At 37.0% G+C, this 20,596-nt stretch overlaps 1 protein-coding gene across 7 annotated transcripts in view; it reads left to right on the top strand.

The window, feature by feature from the left end:
* The window catches only part of MIB1 (MIB E3 ubiquitin protein ligase 1), a 101,624-nt gene that overhangs the window by 63,457 nt on the left and 17,571 nt on the right, over positions 1-20,596 (top strand). For 2 of the 7 annotated variants that reach the window (XM_037379126.1, XM_037379123.1), the window contains exons 16-21: positions 2,063-2,244; positions 3,523-3,715; positions 5,839-5,917; positions 7,471-7,584; positions 8,709-8,809; positions 13,960-19,658. In XM_037379126.1, coding sequence (XP_037235023.1) covers positions 2,063-2,244; positions 3,523-3,715; positions 5,839-5,917; positions 7,471-7,584; positions 8,709-8,809; positions 13,960-14,100 — 810 coding nt within the window. In that variant the 3' untranslated portion in view covers positions 14,101-19,658. Of the gene's footprint in view, positions 1-2,062; positions 2,245-3,522; positions 3,716-5,838; positions 5,918-7,470; positions 7,585-8,708; positions 8,810-11,016; positions 11,322-13,959; positions 19,659-20,596 lie in introns of those variants that run through there. The other 5 variants (XM_037379124.1, XR_005102975.1, XM_037379125.1 and 2 more) reach the window with 5 other exon arrangements.

The raw sequence follows: 20,596 nt of genomic DNA, 5'->3' as shown, positions 1-20,596 counted from the left end.
TTGTTGAATAATGTTAATGGCTGTTCCAGGTGGAGAAACCAGTCTTAGTGCAGTGTATATCCACACCAACTGAAGCAAACAATCTGTGTTTGATTTTCCTCTTGCAGGCACAATAGCTGGTTTTTTCAGGAACAGTTTAGAGCTCGTAGAGCCCGTAAGGTCCAAGTGTGAACGGCAGGAGAACTCTTGTCCCAGCAAATAAGAAAGGATTGCAGCAAATTATTCATGTAGACATGCCTTAAAAAACATCTACTCTGCCAACCTCTGAGCAAATCGCCTTTCACTGGGTGTTGTGGTACCTTGGCTGGATTACTGACATGGGCCAAGGTACCCGGGCTGAAGCTAAAATCTCTGCTTTGCTTCAGCCAGTGCTGTAATTGAGATGCAGAAAAATTATCTGAATTAATAAACAAAAAAATTCTGTGATCTGAACACCACAAAAAATTTCTCTCTAACTTACTGGTTTTCCTGGTACAAAGTCTCTCTAGCTATACTGTTCTTACCTGATCGTAGGGAAGAATGCAGGACCATGAGTATCTTTTGAATTAATTAAGTGACCTTCCAAGAGTCTTGTAGCACCTCAGTAGTACTTACTCATATAAGAACTTCTTACTAGAAGAAGAACATATAGGCTGATGTTTAAAAATAAAATTGCTTCCGTAGGAAACTGGGTGGCTCTGTGATGAGAAGGATAATTTTGCAGTTATCAAGGCAGGGTAAAAACTTCTAATACATACTTTATGTGCTGCAAGACATGGACCCAAACAAAGCCTTTTTCTTCACAAGTCACCTCTGAGGGATGGGGAAATAACTAGAGGGATTTTGAAAACTTTTCTTCGTAGTTCAGACTTGAAAATATGCAACCTTTAGGTCTGCAGTAACACCTATCTATTTTTTTAAATTTATTCCTGTATGCTGATTGTGTCTAAAATAGTACATCTAGTTCTTTAAATGCTAAATGGTTGTTAATCTAGCCAAAAGTACGTAATTTTTAGGGGTGATACTTGATACCCAGCTTTTAAAAAAGCAGCTGCAGGGATAGATCGTACAAACTGAAAGTGGTGTAGAAAGATGTACCTTAGTCAAGTTAGGCACTTAATTGATGGGAAAGAGGTGCGTACAAAATCCTGCCTCTATCCTAGTGTCGAAGCCTTTATAGTTCTGCAAGTCAGCACTTAAAACTCCTTGAACTGGAGCTGTCCCAGCTGTGCCAAAGCTGTTCCTTTGAATATAGTCTAGTGTAATTTGCTGAGGGATTCTTAGTGGTGCCAGCAGTTTCGTGATGTGTGTAGTGTGCATTATACTTACATGTTTTATCTAATCAAGCTTTAATACAAAAACTTCTTGGGAGTAGGCCCAGAATGCTTCAGAGTAGGTGAATCCTCTCTGTCCTGGGCTACGGTAGTGAGCCTTCTCTCTTCACTTCTCTATCTGGTCTTGTGAATTGTGTGTGACGGGTATACTAATACAGAAATACAGTAATAGTTGTAAAAGGGCAAAGGAGCATTACATGATCAGGACAGGAGGACAGGTATGTGAATTTAAATCCCTCCAGGCTGAGAAGACAACTGAAATTAAGGCTTTCTTAGGCAGGTGCTTTACTCACTAGATTAAAAGTAAGTGTGCATTCATTTCTCTGCCCAGCTATGTTTTCAGTCCAAGTGTGGTGGTGGTAGCATTTATTTGAATTCAGCTATTTCAGTCTTACTTCAAGAGTATTCTGAATGTACCCACTGGGACTTTGCCCTTTACAGTGCTTATATAGAAGGACAGCCACTTCACAACTGAGTATAGGTGTGCAGGAGACTGAATGTTTCAGTAGCTGAACTATTCCTTGCTGAATTTTAGTTCCTTAAAGGAAAGTTGAGTATAGCTGACTCAAAATCAAGCAGCCATGTGATTGTTTTGATTTTTATTTCAGGATGCTTCTTTGGGCTTACAGATTTATACATATGTTTGTGTGTGTGTATGTGCATGTGAGCGTGTCAAGTCATTTTCCTTTAGGCAGAGTATTTCTGTTCAGAGAGTCTCTCAAGTTGCTTACATATTTGTTTTCTTTCAGTTAATAATGGGACTTGGCACTCAGGGAGCAGAGAAGAAGAGTGCAGCATCTATTGCCTGCTTCCTGGCAGCCAATGGAGCTGACCTCAGCATTCGTAATAAGAAGGGTCAGTCTCCTCTCGATCTCTGCCCTGATCCTAGCCTCTGCAAAGCATTGGCTAAATGTCACAAAGAAAAAGTCAGGTTGGTATATTCATAAAATACGTGATTTCCAAATCCCTGCTCTCTATAGATTAACTGATGTATTTAAAACATTGTGCCTTTATTAGCAATAGTGTTAAAACATACAAACTTATTCTTGACTTTCAGTGAATTCTTTATTTTCTATGGTACATTGAATGCTATTTACAAATACAATAGTTGAAACTTACACGAGTCTTAACAGGACTTCCATACGTGTTAATATGAGAGGGAGGAGAATGGGAAGGTGGCAGTGTGCAGGTGGAGGTTGGTAGGACTTCAAACCATCCCCGAAAAGGCAGGGGGGAATTGCTGAAAGAATAATTAAGCATTGTGACAGGTTGCCCGGGAAGGTTGTGAAATCTTTGTCCATGCAAGTTTTGAAGAGTAGAATAGGCAACACCCAGTATAACCTGGTGTAGATTCAGTGTTGACACAGCTTTGAGTGACCGACCTCCTGAGTATCTGTCAACTAGAATGATTCTTCTTTCTAGAGGAGTGGTAGGTCTGATGTCTCAGAAGCACTTAACTAAGAACTATGATTTCAGTGAAAGGTCATGTTATCAAGCGCCTGCAGTATGAGAATTTTCAGCTTACTAATTGTCCTAGTTGTGTCCCCCCTGTTGGCTTACGTAATTCTCATTCTTAATTCCTCTATGAAAATCAAAAACGTACTTACAAAATGTCATGAAGAGAGATTATTTTTGTTGATTCTGCCCTGGTGTGCAAGGTGCTTATTTTCTTCAGAGTCTTTCTGTCTGTGTCTGTGCATCTGTCTCATCCCTGCGGCTGTTGGTTCTCTCCACCTTTTATGGGCTTGCGAGGTCTGTAGGAGCGTGTTGGTTAGGTTCAACACGCGCTCCCTCTGCTGGGTCAGCAGCAGCACAAAGAGCCGAGGTGAACTCACTGCTGGAGTTGTGGGGGGTTCTTCAGCGTTGGAAGTATATTAATGATTAAGGTGTCAAACTGTGCAGTTCTGAATCTACAGGGTATGTCTCTACTAATAAAGTAAGCTCTTAGGATGGGAAGGCAGGGGTTTTTATGTTCACGAGATGCTATTCGAACTTGTGTGACCTCTTTCTGTAGAATGTTTTTATCAGAGTATGTGACCTTGCACTCTGGTGTCAACTGTACGTTTGGGAAAATGCAGTTTGGATTGCTTTATGGTAATACACTGATGCCTGAACGCATAGGATTATATAGATAGACAGCAAATTAAGTTGCATTTTAAATTAAGTATTTTTAAAAATTTTGAAGTTTGACTGCAAAGTTTCTTTGTAGTGGTCAGGTTGGTTCTCGAAGTCCATCTATGATCAACAATGATTCTGAAACCTTAGAAGAATGTATGGTGTGTTCAGACATGAAGAGAGATACTCTGTTTGGCCCATGTGGACACATTGCCACGTGTTCTCTGTGCTCACCACGGGTGAAAAAATGCCTCATCTGCAAAGAACAAGTTCAATCTAGGACAAAGGTAAAAACTTCCAACGTTTACTGGTTCTGCTTCTGGTTTTAATGGAAAAGTAAAAAAAGAGGTAAGGGAAAAGTGTAGTATATTTTAAGTGATGTTTTGCCTTACAGGTGCTCACTGGATGGAGTTAATTTTTTATTGAAATGATACCTTGTCCAAACGTTTGTATGTTACTGTTTTCTATTTGCCTATATCCATGTCCTGCCTGCCCCTCATTCTGTCCCCGCCCTGCAATTTCTTTTTTGTTCAGTTCTTCAGACTTCCTAATACGGTCACCTGAGGATGCTTTATGTAAATAGACTTTGCCCCCCCACCTCCCCTGTGTTGAGATAAATTGCTGCTTTTCCTGAAGTATAATTTCCTTCAGTCATATTTGGTTCTTCAGAGTTCTTGTATTCCTTAGGGCTGCTTGGAAAGATGGTTTGCCTGTAAACTGGGTGAGATAACTTCAAAAGCAAGCACATATTAATAATTATTTTCAGCTTTCGCCTTCTCTTTCTTTGCAATCATGAATTTCATTATGCTGTCTTTCTCCTTCAGAGTATCAATCAGTTGTGCCCTATTTTGGGGACCTAATCCTAGTAAGGTACTCGGGTTTTGCAGATGGTTGCTCCCAAGTATTTGTAACATTCCCATTGCTTTTCTGTTTGAATATTCTTTTATTTCCCATAATCACAAAGTCTTGTCCTTCTGTTGCTTTTTAGCTGTTTAAAAAAAAATAATTCTCTTGTTCCACGCACAGGTTTTCTGATCTGTAGAAAACCCACTCTATTCTTTTTATTTTCTTCCAAGCACAGTTGACTCTTCCACTTCTGTGGTGTGGTGGTTTGGTTCCCCGCCCCACTCCAGAGTAAATACAGGAATTGTGAATATTAATTTTTACTGGTTTTACTATGCAATCTCTTACTACTTACACGATTCAGTATTCTGCAGTGCATATTTTCAAAGGCCAAATATTAACATAGTGCAAGCTCCTTTTCTCTAGACTTTCTTTTTTAGTGAAAAGGTTCTGCCACTGGGTGATTCACAGCAGCAAAGTAAGGCTTCTACTTCTCTTCATCCATCTAAAGAAGCTAAACTATGGAAATCAGCTTTCCCAGGTGAAAGCTAATCTTTGTGAATAACCTTCCTTGGATTTGTGTTGCTAAACTAGATTGAGAGAGTGGACTATCTGGTCAATACTTCTCTTACACCTTTTCTGTATAAAAGGTTACAGTAATATCTGCAAGGCTAAGAAATGAATGAACCTGGACAACAGTTCTATGAACTGGAAGAGGGTGGTCCAGGCCAGTATGGAGTAGTTAATGATGTCTATGGTCATGTATATATAGTTTGTCACATTAAAGGGCTTGAGAAACCCTAACCCAGAATATTAAAACAGATTACTAAAACAGTATTTTACAAGTAAATTTCATAGAGTCATAGAATAGTTTGGATTGGAAGGGACCTTTAAAGCTCATTTAGTCCGACCACCTACAGTGAACGGGGACATCTTCAACTCGATCAGGTTGCTCAGAGCCCCATCCAGCCTGACCTTGAATGTTGCCAGGGATGGGGCATCTGCCACCTCTCTGGGCAACCTAGTCCAGTGTTTCACCACCCTCATTGTAAAAAAAAAAAAAAAATGGTCTTCGTTATACCTAGTCTGAATCCGCCTCTGATAGTTTAAAACCATTATCCCCTGTTCTATTACAACAGGCCATGCTAAATTCTGTCCCCATCTTTCTTACAAAAGAAAGTCTTTCCCCTTTCAGTACTGAAAGTAAGTACCGTACTTACAGTACCGTAAGCCTCACTTACGTAAGGTCTCCCCGGAGCCTTCTCTTCAGGCTGAACAACCCCGATTTAAGTACATATGGTGGAATAAAGAATAGAGAAACGTACACTGCCTTAGCTGCTTCTCTGCCTGTCAGTGTACTGAACATACAAATATTGCCAGCAAATACCTGTTCTTAGAATCTGTCAGTGTGAGAACTCATTCAAATTGCATTCTGAGGTGCTGAAATAAAGTAACACTAAATGGAGCTTCTTAAAGTCCACATGCCTTGCCAAAGAGTGTAAAAGCAAATTAATGTGGTGAGCAGGAGTTAAACTTTTCTCATACGTGGCTTTATTGTTCTTTACAGATTGAAGAATGTGTGGTATGTTCAGACAAAAAGGCAGCAGTGCTTTTCCAGCCTTGTGGTCATATGTGTGCCTGTGAGAGTAAGTAAACTTGACGGAAGTTCTTTTTTAAGTAATCTTGAAACAGCATTTTTAATCAGATTGCTAAAAGCTCATTAGTAATCTGACTTCAGACCCAATTTGCATGATAGTCTGGTGTGATAGTCAGAATTTTGGTATTATTTGTTGTGCTGTAATGAAATAAATGGAGGACAAACTGGAAATTTTCAAAAATTCAGAAAGCAAGTGCTTTTCCGTCTGAATTATTTAATTATGAGTAGGCTTGCTCGGATTATAGAAGCCTGCTGTATATCGCTAAAACTTCTGAAGTAATTAGCATTAATTTTATTGCTTTGCAGGTTGGGGGGGGTATTTAGATATGCAAATGATATTTTAAAAGCATATTTTAAATAAATATTTAATACACTTCATTACTAGTCTACAGATTTGCACAAGGGCTGTGTTTTTCCCTAAAAGACACACCATATGTCTTTGCAGTGAGCACCACTTAAGATTCATTTTGATATCACTGGTGTGGCCAAAAGACATAGGACATCTCCAGAATTTTTTTTGGTTTTGAGAATATGTGAAGGAGAATGCAGCCATCACCTTGTCACCAGATGTTTCAGGGCTTTGTTGAAGGGTCATTTGCCTAGAGAAGAGCAGTCTTTGTTGCTGAGGATCTACATAAGAGGGGAGGTAGTCAATTCCATAAGTAACTCCTTACTTGGTCTTACTAATGAAGTCTGGTGTCTTCCTCTCTTCTGACTGACAGACCAGACATCGAATCACTAACTTTAGTTATCCTGATCTGGCCTCTTTCACTGCAGTTGAAAGATGATGAGAAAAGTTGGGGGTTTTTTATTAGTTTCTCAGGAAGAGGGCAGCAAAAAGGTTGATTGCTGTGGTAAAGGATTTCATCAGTGCAATACACATCACCAAGTCTAAGCTGCAATAAGGACAGCAAAAGGTTTAACAGCTATAGATGATTTATTTCCAGTTTATTTTCTGGATATCTTGTTCAAGCAGGATGAGAGTCTTCAAATGTGTGTAGTTTATAGGACCCACTCTATTGATTCACAGTAACCTTCAGCATTTATGAGACATAATCGTTTGCCTTTAGTAGAAGAATTACAGCCTCCTTTCTAGAATTATATAAAAAGATTTGTTTACTCTTTTAAGGGTAAGGAGCCACATCTGTTTTCCCCTGGAGCATTAGGGCAGTGAGATTCTTTGTTCTAAAGGAAAAAAACAGGTAGTCAAGACATTCTTGGAAGTTCTGGTCTCAAATGTGTGTGATTTTACTTCAACCTCTGCAGTTCTTGTGAAATAGACATCCATTTGGAGAAAGAGAAACCTGCTCGCTTGAAATACATTAAGATGATAACAGAATAGGTTTACTTGGAATCCCAAACAAGACATTGTTTATAGGTGTGATTTGCAGAAAATGGTAAGATGAACACAAGTAGTTATTTGTATTATAAGCATCTATTATGGCATCACTGTATAGTTACTGTGAATAAAAAAGCTCACAGATAGGAAAGAAGAATGAAATAGGCAGGCTTCAGAGTTGATTTACTTCTCTGTCCTCTCAGATTGTGCAAGTTTGATGAAGAAATGTGTACAGTGTCGAGCAGTGGTTGAGCGAAGAGTGCCTTTCATGATGTGCTGCGGAGGGAAAGGTACAGAAGATACCACTGATGATATTTGTGAGTGACTCCAAAACCCATACTCTTTCGCATTCCCCCAACTTCTTATTCTTTTAAATGACCTAAATCTTTCCTCTCTTTTTAAAGAAAAGTTTAATACAAACAGTGTTAAGCCAGGTATTCATTTGCTGTTTGCACTGCTTTCTACAGTGGTAGTAGCAGGTGAGATGGTAGGTAACACCAGTCGTTACACTAAAGGATTGCATCCAGAACCAAAGCTGAAACATACATGACTTTTCAGCCACTTATTAATGTTCTGTGAAGCAAAAGTTGGAAATTGTCTGTAATTGTGCAAATGAGCAAGTAAATGTATTTGACTTCTGGAGCCCTCTGACTGATAAAGGAATGGTCAATATTTTGCATCTAGGTACAAGTACTTTCATGACAGATTGTTCAGTTGTACGTCTCCTGCTTTGACTAGTTTTTAAACTTGTGACGACTTTGAATAATTTCTATGAAATGTTTTTATTTATTCTGTTTGTGTGCTATACAGTGTCTGAATTGAGTTTATGTGAATCGGAATATTAGGTCGTTCTTGTCTTGTTCCTAAATAATGTAAGAATGTAAGAATAATCGTTAAAATCAGTTTTTTAATATACTGGAAATTTTAAAATTTGTCATTTGAAATACTTCTCAGTTTTTCTGTTTCTTGTAGCAACGTTGCTTCCTGGATCAGTCAAATGTAGGAATAATAATCTGAGCTTTGTTCAGATTTTGAATAAACTACTTCCAAGACACTTGTGCAGTTTTGAACACCATATAGAATCAACTGTGTAGATAAAAAAGTCTTTTCAGTGTGAAAGGATTTGGCTTTATTTTTTTTGTATGCAAAAAATTTACTGCAGAAACTTCACTGACGAAGAACAACTCTAGGAAGTTAAGGGGCTACAGGCATTTTGAGCATCTTTATTGAGGAAATATTTGACAAAGAAGTGCGTTGCCACTAAACTCAAAGTTCTTCGTGAATTGAGCTGCAGTGATGTCGTAGTGAATATAATTATCAAATATGTTTGACTAACATTATTTCAGATCATTGAAAAATGTAGTTAGTACACTGGAAATAATTATTCTCATTTCATTAGATTGATGCCTAACCTCATGTCTTTATTTTCTCTAAATTACAGCAAGTGGAAACATTCCAGTTTTGCAGAAAGACAAAGACAACACCAATGTCAATGCAGATGTGCAGAAGCTGCAGCAACAGTTACAAGACATCAAGGAGCAGGTAAAAGTGCTGGATAAAAATGTTATGGACCGCTAAGATAATCTAAAAAGCTGATGCATCTTCTCTTGTTTAAAACAGAATTATGTGTTAAACTGCTTCAGTTCTTAAATTTCAGTTAAATAACCAGTATTTTTTTGTGTGGTGTGACTTGTGTGTCTTGTATGTATAGGTCTAAAAAGAAATAAAATCATCAGATAGCTGTGTTTGATGTGACTAAAAAAGGGTGCTCTACCCAGTCAGTACGTTCTCTGTCTGTTTAGCTGACCTGAGTGTATAGGTACAGCAGAACCTCTTTTCACAGAACAGTAATAGAAGTAGATGTTCTTTGCTATACTGTATCTACCTGAATCTCTACTTGTCTCTTTATGAGCTGCCTTTGAACAACGGCTGGCAGTTACCTGTTGTGTGAAGGCTGTAGTTTACGTACTCTACAAAAAACTGTGTGATTGCAAAATTAAAACCTTTGAAAGTACTGTACATGTAATTTAAATATTTGGAATATAAAGGATAAGGTTTGTCTTTTGTAATTATGCATAGTAGAATTTGCAGGAGGAAACTTAGACAAATTGACTGTAGGTTGTCGCTATCATTCATTAGTTAAGTTACATGCAATTTAGAAACCTAATGAAAACCAAAAATTAATGTTTTAGATAACTGACAGTTACCCATTTAAATTTATTACATCTGTAAGTCTAGTTCCACTAGAAGTGCTTAAGTAATTGTCTACATGCAGAACCTTCCCTGTGGTAAATTACTGAGTTGTTTCCTTGCTTTTCCATCTAAAGAAAGAAAAACTTTGAGATTTTTTTCAGCAGTAAAGGACCTGGGGTATCTGACTATTGCATGAACTAACTCTCTTGGAACCCTGACAATGTGATTTTTAGCTTCCCTATGTATAACACAATTGTAAGAAACTTTTCATGGATACGGGAAACGGGAGAAGCATTCCTACTGTATTACTTACCTTCTCCTCTTTTAGGCTTACAGCAGTCAGTAATACTTCAGTGATGGCAGCATCACATCTAGTCCTGGTAGTTGTTGCTCTCAGCTGTTCATGTCCGTGAAAGCTAACACTGAAGTGTTTAGATCGCCAGTTTTATAGCGCGTATTTCTAAACGCTTTAAATCTGGGAGCTGATCTGCTGTCAAGTTTTAACCTCAGTGGCATGTCTGTGAAGAGCTTTTCCTGTTGTATGGAGACTTGGCCCATACCCCAGTAACAGAAATTCAAATATCAAATTCAAAACAGATTCCTCTGTAGTTTTTGACTGTATAAGAACATGCAGATTAAAAATTGTAATTTGAAAAAACCATGTCTGTCTTGACGATAACATCTGGAGTTTCTAGACATCTCTGACATCTTACATCTGCTTAGCTTATGTTTTACTTAACACTGAATGAAAAGAATAAGGTTACTGCTTTGGCATTTAAAACAACATATGCAAAACATGCAGATGAACGCTTAAATGCAAGTAATCTGTTTTCTTCAGAAGTATCTTTTTCTTTTCTGGTTACATTATTTTAGGAGTTTATAAAAGATTGGAGCTCTATGTAACTTGTTACGTATAGGGATGTGAAAGGAAAACTGTGTTGCAGTTTTTCTTCTTGATTACATGTGATGTCATTTTTTTCAGTTTTCCTTAGGTGGTCTTTTATTCTTAAAAATTTTGTCTTACCTTTGGGATTTTCTAGCCAGAAGCTTTCTAATATAAGAAAGTTATGCTGTATTAGGGAGAAAAGAATTACTTTATACATGTCATTCTCTACTTGCATTCTCTGGTTTTCAAATTTGCAGTAGTAAGGAAGTTCTAATACCAGGATGCTTGGAGAATTTAAGTGTAGTCTTCAGCTTTGAAATGCCCTTTTGTCTAGTAATCTATTTTAAATGGATATAAAATTGAAGATTGTTCAATGCCTCTGACTAGAAAGAGGGGGTTCTGTTTGTGTGCATCTTGGCTTGAGACTCTTTCATGTTTTCCTTAGTGTCTCCTCTGCTTAGTCTTGTGACGGGGAAAATTGATTATCATACTTGCGAGTAGCAAGTTGGATTTGATTAAAGTTGGTCACCTCATCTGTTAGATTTGTGTTTGACATGATGCACAGCATTCCACTATAATTGTATATTCTTTTGATTTGTACTTTAACAGTTCAGTCTTCATGTTACATTGATTTTTATTTTTTTTTACTTAAAATTTTGTTCTCTTTCAGCAGGTATAATCCTATGTTTCAACTCATACCTTCAATGATAATCTAATATGTTAGTGCAGCAAGCTTTTAAAACCATTTCTGGTGCCAAGCAGAAGTGATGCTGATGTCAACAGAATCTCCCAGATCTGATGACCACACCATTCTTCAGGGATTCCCTGAATGTGAACCCTTTTGACTGTAATTGCAATACCTACGCTCCATTTCATACATAATCACCATCATCTGTCTAATATCTTATGTATGTTCCTTCACCATACTTACATCACTTTATTTCTCCTTAAAAATAAATCTATTTTGTCACTGTGCACCTGTATTTTGTTGGGAAAACTGGTTTTAGTAGTGAGGAATTGGTATTTCAGGCAGTTTAAAACACCTTGTTGGTGATAAAATTATTTTAATTGCAAGCCCAATTAAGGGTACAATGAGCACTTTGTCAGACTACTTATCCAAAGAAGCAGTTCTCACGTAGAACAGGTATAGTGCCTTTTTACGCCATTTGTTTTCCAGCAGAAGATGGGAGTCAAATGTTTCATGCAGATAAAAAAGAAGTACGTGTGGTTTCGTGCAGAGAATGTTCTAACAAACTAATAGTACAGTAGAAACAGATACTGCTTATTTCCTGCTGCTGTGGCACAAATGGGGTATAAGGCACGCAGTGAACTTTCTTCTACTGTAAAAGTGCATATAAGGTAGTGCTTAAGTAATACTCCTCAAAAGGTGGATAAAACTCAGTTATTTGGGCTTGTATTCCCCTGGGAAACTGCTGAGCTAATTGGGAAAATTCTTGTTAGAACAGAATTGCATAGCAAACAAAGTTTGGTTGTTCCTGTCAGTTGAATTCTTCTACTATATGAAGTAACTTAAATGTTAAAATAGTATCATATTAAGAATTTATGATAATTCAGCTAATACCTACATTTGTATTGAGCAGGAGAAATGGGGCAATTTGCTAATACTGCATGCAATTACAGAAAAGCTCTACGAAATGAAAATGTTCGGATTTCTGTACGTCACTGAACAAAACAATCAAAAGTAATGGTATTTGAACAGATTTTATTTTTTTATTATTTCTGAGTCACTCGATGGATGTTTTCATTTTCAAATGATGGTGTGGCATTTGGAGAGAAACAGACCCTTGTAACTTCGGTAATTCTGACATCAGATTTAAGCACAAAAGCAAATAATTGAGCTAAAAAGCATAGAATAAAGGCTACAAGCGTTTTCTCTGAAGATTTGGGTTTGCTTTGTCCTTTGTCAAAGGGCATCACGTCAGTACTATCAGGCCACAGACTCTTGCACGGGACAGCTCTGTATTAATTGGAAATAGTTGTTTCATTGATACTTGAAGACTGTAGGTTACTGGAGGAAGAATGCTTTAATTGTCCCATTGGGATGTGAAGGTGATGACTTGGCTGAATGGAAGAATGAGCATGACTGACTGACAGACAGTTGGCCTTTTGCCAGTTCTTAGTTTGAGAGTTTTGTTATAGTAACGTGAAAGTTCTGACCAAGTTGGAGTACAGCATTTATGGGAAGAGTGAAGGGGTTTTTAAAACATACATTGACATAAGGTTTTATCTGGAGGTTTTACATTTCTGCTAGCCCATTGATACTGGGATCCTGGATATTAAAATAGACATTTAGCCAGATTTATGCCAATTTAAACTCTGTATAAGCAGACTGATGGGTGAATTTTTTTGGTCTTCAACTAAGCTATCTACCCTAGGAAGTATATCTATAGATTCCACAGTAAGTATCCTTTAAAGTTATACTGAATAGGGTTCATGCTGTGGATTCTGCCTCTCATGAGATGAACAAACTGAAGTAAAGCCCTAATGATGAATATGGAAACAAGTCACAGGTGCAAGGTGGTGATAAAATGAATTTGCATTTGAAATATGACCCCTGTTAGTATTTCATATTATGTATGAGATCAGCGTTTGTGTTAGATATGTGTGGTGTGTCTCAGATCTAAGGACATCCTAGATTTGATTTGTTGGACTATAGAATGATCTTTAAAATTATCATCTGTTATAACATCTATTCATGTACCAACCTTAGATAAACTGTTATAAATGAAATCCTAATATGGCTGCAGTACGTTTATGGTGAAGGAACATGCCTTACCAAAACTTATGTGGGAAAGGGTGAAGGACATTTTTCCTTAGTGGCTTGGTACAAAACAAACTTTGCTTTTGAAGAACTTCAGGAGATCTTTTTTGGGCATTGGCTGTCACTTCGATGTTCAGCAATTAAAACTGATTTTAAAAGTTTGCTGTGCTACTGTTATGACTGAAGGTCACATTTTAATAAGTTGCTCTTCATTTGAAACTTGAGTTCTTTTGGTTGAAAGTCTAGGTAACTTCCATGAATGAGGCTGGAATGAGCAGTATTGAATCTTTTCGTATAATACTGATTATGCAACATTTTTGTTTTACTGCATGTGTTCAGTGCTTAATGTTTAAAGGTAAGTATATGAATGGCTAGGTAGCCTGAGAAGAAGTTTATAAATCACTACCTAAGCATTGCACACGTAAAGCTGTTCGTGTTTTTTGTTCCCTGGAAGATTACATGGCATAAAAGGGAGTGTTTCTGAAGAATGTCTTAATGTTGTAAGCTTGGGTAATGAATGATACTGAAAATGTGGTGTCAACCTACTACAGGATTGTCTTACTTAAAGGGATCACATCTGGAAAAAAGCTTACATAGTTTTTGTGTCATGATGGGATAGGAAAAGCCTACCTATTTAAAGTCAATGTGAAGTAAAAATGTGACTTTAAAAAAAAAATCTAGTTTTTGGGTAGTGGCTGGATTATGCTATGGCAGTGGTATGCTGTGCTTAAGATGGCATATTATTGTTAGATTTCAGTAATTTATATATTGCATATTTGATGCTGTAACACTACTGCCATTCACTATGTAACCTGTCAAAATCTTTTGCAGACTATGTGTCCTGTCTGTTTGGACCGTCTGAAGAATATGATCTTTCTCTGTGGCCACGGAACATGTCAACTTTGTGGAGACCGAATGAGTGAATGCCCTATATGCCGCAAGGCAATTGAACGAAGGATCCTTTTGTATTAAGTAGTGGAACCAGTGTCTTATTAGCTTACAAAATAGTAAGGACATTTTGATGATTTAAATCTCTGTAAGTTGAAAGGCAGTGAAGGGTTCTAGCGAAAACATTTCTAATACTGTAACACAGGTTAATTACATGGTAATTATTTAAAGACTGTGAACACATCAAACGAGAGAACAGTATTCAGTAGCTTTTAGCTTTACTCTTAAAAGACATCTAAGCCTGAAACTAATCTAAAGCAGTCTTTTTTTTTTTTTTTTTTTTTTCCTTTCCTTTCTGTCGTCTTCTTCCCCTTAAAGTTTAAAGGGACAATCTTGTTTTGGTTTTGTTTATGTTTTCTAATGTATGTATCAGATGTCAAGTGATGTAAGGGTTGTTTTTTGTATTTTCAGTTTATATCAAATATAAATATTTGGGATTTTTTTGTTTTATGCTTTTCTGGAGAATATTGAAATTTCCTGTGAACAGGTATGATTCACAATAATTTCTGTCTTGAAATACACAATAATGTAAAATCAATACAAAGTGTATACACAGTAATAATATGTATACTATTCCCATAAGTTCAGGCCTCAAGAAACAATGTTAAGGTAATTCTAACTTTATCATGCCCTTTGCTGGAGATGGGTTGGGAAGGAAACAGTAAAAAGAAAAATCTAGTTTAGAAACAGGCTCCCAAAGTAGCACTTTAGTCTAACAGATTCAAGCTAACTTGAATAGTGAACTTCTTAATTCTGCTGGCCACATAATTTTGTGTGGAATTGCTTTTAACTTGACTGGAAAGGGAAACGTTCAAGCAGTGGGTCAGTTACCCATTTCAGATGAGTGAATTTGATCAGCTGTAGAGGAACAGATATATATATATATATGTGGGGCCATTTAAATATTTTGGGTCTATGAATTAGGGAAAACTAGAGATTTTGCAAGGTTTCTTCTCTTAAATTAGTTTTATTGTCTCCAGGCAAACAGTGTCAACAGCAAAAGAGAAGATTTAATGTTGATTATTCATCTAAGTTGGATGTTGACACCAGAACTTATCTGTGAACTTTACTGGGTAGTACTGCCAATGAAGATACTGCTGACGGAGCAGTGAATTGTGAGCCGTGCCTAGGTGAGTTACGGTTGGCTCAAGGAGTTAGCTGTCACTGATGTGACAGAGGTGTTCCTGACACCAAAAATGCTACTGTCAGGAACTGCAAACTATGAACACTTTGATAACAAGTACCTCCTTCCATCTTTTTGGATGGAAGAAAGTATGCTGACTTAAAGGATCTCTCGTAGCTAGAAGGAATGCGTGCTTACTTGTAAGTGGTCGGGCAGTTTTCTGAGTGCGTAGTTTATGTAGCCCTTTGCCATTGTGCAGACTTCATTTGGATGTGCTCTTGCAGAATAAAGAAATCTGTGCTGGAGTCACTTAGGTGCCTTACTTGCAGCTAAGATTAGTTTCTCTTAATTCTCATTGCATATGTCAAAAATGTGGAAAAAGGGGTAGTTCAGGGGAAGATTACAGGAAGTAAGGATAAAGGCATGAAATTCTGGTATCTCTTCAGATAAACCTGTCTCGGTCTTTTGAAGCTTATGTTGATGTGCCTGAATTGTGCAAGCATTGGCAAAAGTCTCAGAAGACTGTTACTAGTAAACTGTCAAGATGGGTGAACTTTAACCAGTAAGGTTTAAACTCCGAATGGAGTTTTCCAGGAAACAATTACGGTGATATATTGGGAAAATGTATGTAGAGTGGCTTTTAACATACCAAGGTAGCGTAATACATAGCCTTTCTGTGGCCATCTTTAATCTTGATTCAGAATCACAAATGTTCATCATTCTTTTCAGTAAGTTTTCATTGGTCGCCATCTCAATCTGGGGTCAATATAATAGTCTGTTTTATTTTGTATACTGGTAGTCACCTCTTCTCAGATAATCTGTGTATCTGTTTTCTTGGCCAAATGAAATAGCCCTCCCTTTTCTTGTTTCTTGGGTCCCTATTCTAAAATACCAAAATTTCAGGGACCTTAGGAAAGTTTTTGATCTAAGGCTTTTTTTTCAGTTTAGCATTTCACTATCTCCACTTAAGTTCTGAATGCACCTAAGTGTTCACTGCAATTTTCATTTGGCCAATAAGCATGTCACCAAGTCTGATTTTTTTGGAGCGTGTTTGACAGCTGAATTTTCTAGTAGTAGGCTTCAGTGTCCTGTCAGTCTTCCTCTAAAAGTAATTTTATAATAGGGTATGCCATTTGACAATCCATTCTTGTTTTAGTCTGTAACACGTTAGATCTGTACCTCAGTTTCCTCTGTCTGTGGCAGAGATATTTTGAATATTGTGTCCTGTTTATTTTTCAAGAGGACCTCTATAAAGTGGTGTTAGCACAAAGGCAGGATGGATTTCTTCTTGATAATGCAGCTCAAAACTGAAACCTCAATATAGCAGTTGGCATTTTCCTAATTCTTTTTCACTGGAACAAGCCAGAATTACTTGAAATTATTCCAATTTAGCATCAATTGAATAGTTCAGCTGAGTAAGAACTGATCTAAGGCATCCTGGGTGGGAAACTGGAGTTGAATGTTAAATAGTCCTTATCTGCAGAAGGCATGTATTTTAGCATAGATAAGTGCTTTGTTAGCCTTGTACTTTTCCAGACAGAAGCTCATAAGTTACTTTATAACACTCTTAATGCTCGGATGCCATCCCAGTTCTATGGAAGTAGAGACAATGATGGAAGGTATTGCTATAGGAGCAGCCTTGGTCTTCAACACGGTAGTCACACCAGATGTAGGTGACTGCATACAAGTTTGTGATTGGTCTCATCTGGCAACATTGTGTGCCAGTTAAAGCATGTCAACCTGGTGCTATTATGGTGCCACAAGAAACAGCTGAAATAGAAAAACTAGGTAAGTAACAGATAGGCTTGGATTACTAATAGAGGCGTCTTATTAGCAGGTGAAAGAGCTGTATCTTGTATTGGGAAGGCTACACAGTACTTGCCTTTTGAAAAACTTAGTGAGGAAAAATCTTTCCAAATCCAGTGTTGTTTATGAAAATAGACGCTTAGATTCACACACTGTCTTTGGATTCTGATGTAGAAGGTTGACTAGTGGTGTTGAGGAAGCTAGTAAGTTCATTCACTCAATTTAGTGTGGCGTCATGTGTGCAACGTGCACAGAGCGCAAGTATTTAATTGGATAATACTGAAATAATCAAAGGATGAGAAATAGAAGCTCAGTTGGAAGCCAAAGGGGATGACAGCAGTTAGGATCCTGAGTTGAGGATATGTCATTGTGCCTCTGTCTTCAGCAAAAAATGAAAGTGTAAATCCTATTATCGTTACTATTATTAGGGAGCAAAGTGAAAATGAGAGAAAAATCAGTATGGCATTTATCTCTAATACACTGTAAAACTGTAAAACGTAAGATTAGCAAGCCTTGTTTTATGATTATCCCCCAGTATTTAAGAACAGTTTTGAATTTAAATTGAATGAAATATCTCAGTTCGTTTCTTGAAATGATCAAGAAACACCTAAAAATACATATTGTTCGAGTGTAAGGCATGCTCACATGTTTAAGTAAAATACTTCTTTTTTCTTTTCCCATTTAGTAAAATACATGAGTGGTTACATCAGTGCACGGTGATTTTAAGTATAAAGACAACCTAAGAGGCTAATAGGATATGCTAAATAGTTGTAGCTTCTTAACTTCTGTATAACTGTTTGACTTTTTTTTCCCAAACCTACTATCACTTCCTGTACCCCAAGCTCATATGGCACTTCTCAAAGTTTGGGCTATTATTACCCTACTTGCCATTTGTTGAAATACTGTGTACTGTACTTGTATGTTGGGGTTTGGAGGAATCCCTTTTTGCTGAAACAGATACTGAAAATTACACTGGCAAGAGAATAAACAAGTTGCATCATAAATGTGGAAGTTTGATTAGGAGGTGGTCGTCTTAACTTGGGCCGGATGAGTATATACCAGATTTGCACAAGTACTTGTGCCTTGTTAGCATAGTCTTACAATTGGTATTTTATCTTCTTTTAAAGACATGAAGTGGTCTTTTAAAAATAATCTGATTTAAGTACTTATTGTGTAGATATTTTCTAGAGATGAAGTTTTACGTATGCCTGATTATTTTTAGCAGTATTAAATGCAGTTTGTGTAAACACTAAATTGTTTGAAGAAGCTGCTTTAAGCTAGTGATCTAAGCTTCCTGTACACATTTAAATGTCAGAAACTTAATTTTACTCTTTCAGTAGCAGCTGGTGAACCGAAATGCCTATCCTGTTCTTTGTGCTGCATGGGTCAAGTTTTCACTTAAACAAAAGGAAAAAAAAAGAAAGAAAAACACTACAGCCTAACTTTTAGCAGTGCTACCTCCTTTCTGTCAAAGTACCGAATTCTTCTCTCATTGTTCTTTGTCTTTAGGAAGGGATGGGGAACACATCAGTTCTGTTTTGCTTCATCAGTTTTGATGTCTGATTACATTGCAAAGGTTTTTTACTGACTGTATAAATTACGTACAATAGAAGTGTGTGATTTGCCACTATGTACATTGTATATCATTCTTGCATAAATTGCTGGAATTCGTACTATTGTCTTTTTATGCATTTCATAACTTGTTTATGTTGACAAAGCAAAACTGTTATCTGCAGAAGTTTTAGTATGTGCCATTTTTATAGCTAAGCCTGTGGTAAATACGGAAGTTCTGACTCAGGGCTTTTTAACAACTTAAACATGTTCACAGTATTCTTCAGCGCATCTTGGAGAATATTAGAGATTTAATGACTGTACAGTGCCTTGATAGAACTGTTGAATGCGCAGCAGCCATAGGGTCCTTACAGAATGCAAGTACCTTTTGAATCCAGTTAATGAGTTGATGTTAATATAATTGTAATGCCCCTGCCATGGATTTATAAACTTGTATATACTTTCTGTAAAGGAAAATCAACCAGTCAACCAGTTTAGGTATTGTTAAGCTTTCTGAAGGTTGGTTGATTGTTGCATCAGTCTTGGGGGTCTGAAGGGCATAGTATTCACATTTACGGAAGCAGCATTTGTGGCAAAGACCGCTGATAAAGTTGTCTGTATGTGACATTTTTTAGTTTGAGGGGAGAAGTCATTGTATAAACAAACATGTAAAAATACCTGCTTTACTCTGGCCCAGTAAGTCTTTTGTAAGAGAGAGAAAAATAACCTACAATGGATCTGTATGTTTGCATGCCATTCCATATTTACAAAAATTTAAGTCTCATTTTGAGCTTCTAGGAACTACTTTTCTTTGTCCCAAGCTTAGTGCCTTTATGAATGCAAAGTATTAATATTAGAAAACAGGTTTCACTGAACCACAGGAACATCTTTGCTTTTGTTAAAACCTTGTATTTTCAGTAAATTGTAGATTTTTACATGACTGTTTATTGGAGAAATTTAAGGTTGTCTGTGTGAATGTAGTGTTCTGTATGCAGATAGCATTATGTAATTGCTTTCATTAAAACTGCTTAGCAAGGCCTAAGCTTCTCAAAGGAAATGCTAATGTACTGTATGGTTAATAAAACTTATTATATAAGATGTATACTGACTTCCTCAAAAGCTTTGATTTAAACGTGTAACTGGACTGAATTAGTACTGACTTGTGCATGCATCATTGGGAAAGGAGTGGTGGCACACTCGACTTCCTCTTTCTTAGTTATAATGATGTTAGGTGTCACCACAGAATTAGAAAATTGCATACCTGAACAAATGCTTGATAACTTGTGTTGGTTGTTTTCTTTAATCTTTAAAAGTGCACCAGACTCTATTTATTGTGAAGGTTTGCAATCCAAACTTTGAAGAGTTCTGGTTCTTTATAATATGTCCCTGAAGAATGTGTTTGTAGCAACATCAGAAACACTGCGTGCCTTTGAATCTCCATCTCTCAAATATTATTTTAGCAGCACAGTAAAGTATGAAGGTGGATTATGTCGTAAAAACAAAAAGCTTGATGTAAAATTTTTATCTGTGACATATGTGCAAATTTTTCTGTAAATATGCAGTTCATAATACTAATTAGAGCTACTGTTAAGTTTTTTAGACTCCAGGTTTACTTATAATTGAATGGCCTTCACAGATCTGGCTACATGAATGTGATCACTTAATCTGCCAGATGGAGTAACTCCCATATTCTGAGAACAGTTGCTGCATCCTAGTTCAGTTTGTTGTGCTCTGTTTCTCTTCATTTTTTTGAGATGTCTTCAACTGTGGTGTATGTGACAGGTCGGTATGAAAACGTAATATTTTCAGATACATCTTTCTAAACTTTTTATTGGAAAACAATTGATGCAAATTGTCAACATACATTTTAAATGGCCGCTTGTTCTTTGCTTTGGGATTTACAAGCCATTCACATATTCCTCCATACCTGTTTATTGAAAGTAATGGGAACAATGGCGGCATGGGCCTAAGACTTGGTCTCTGGTCTCTCGGGTTTCAGCCCCTAATGTTGGTCACAGTGGAAACTTCTGGTTTTGCTGG

The sequence above is a fragment of the Falco rusticolus genome, chromosome 3 (assembly GCF_015220075.1).
Source record: "Falco rusticolus isolate bFalRus1 chromosome 3, bFalRus1.pri, whole genome shotgun sequence".
Classification (NCBI taxonomy): Eukaryota; Metazoa; Chordata; class Aves; order Falconiformes; family Falconidae; genus Falco; species Falco rusticolus.
Note: the sequence above shows the minus strand (reverse complement) of the source record. Positions and strands in the feature narration are given on the sequence as shown.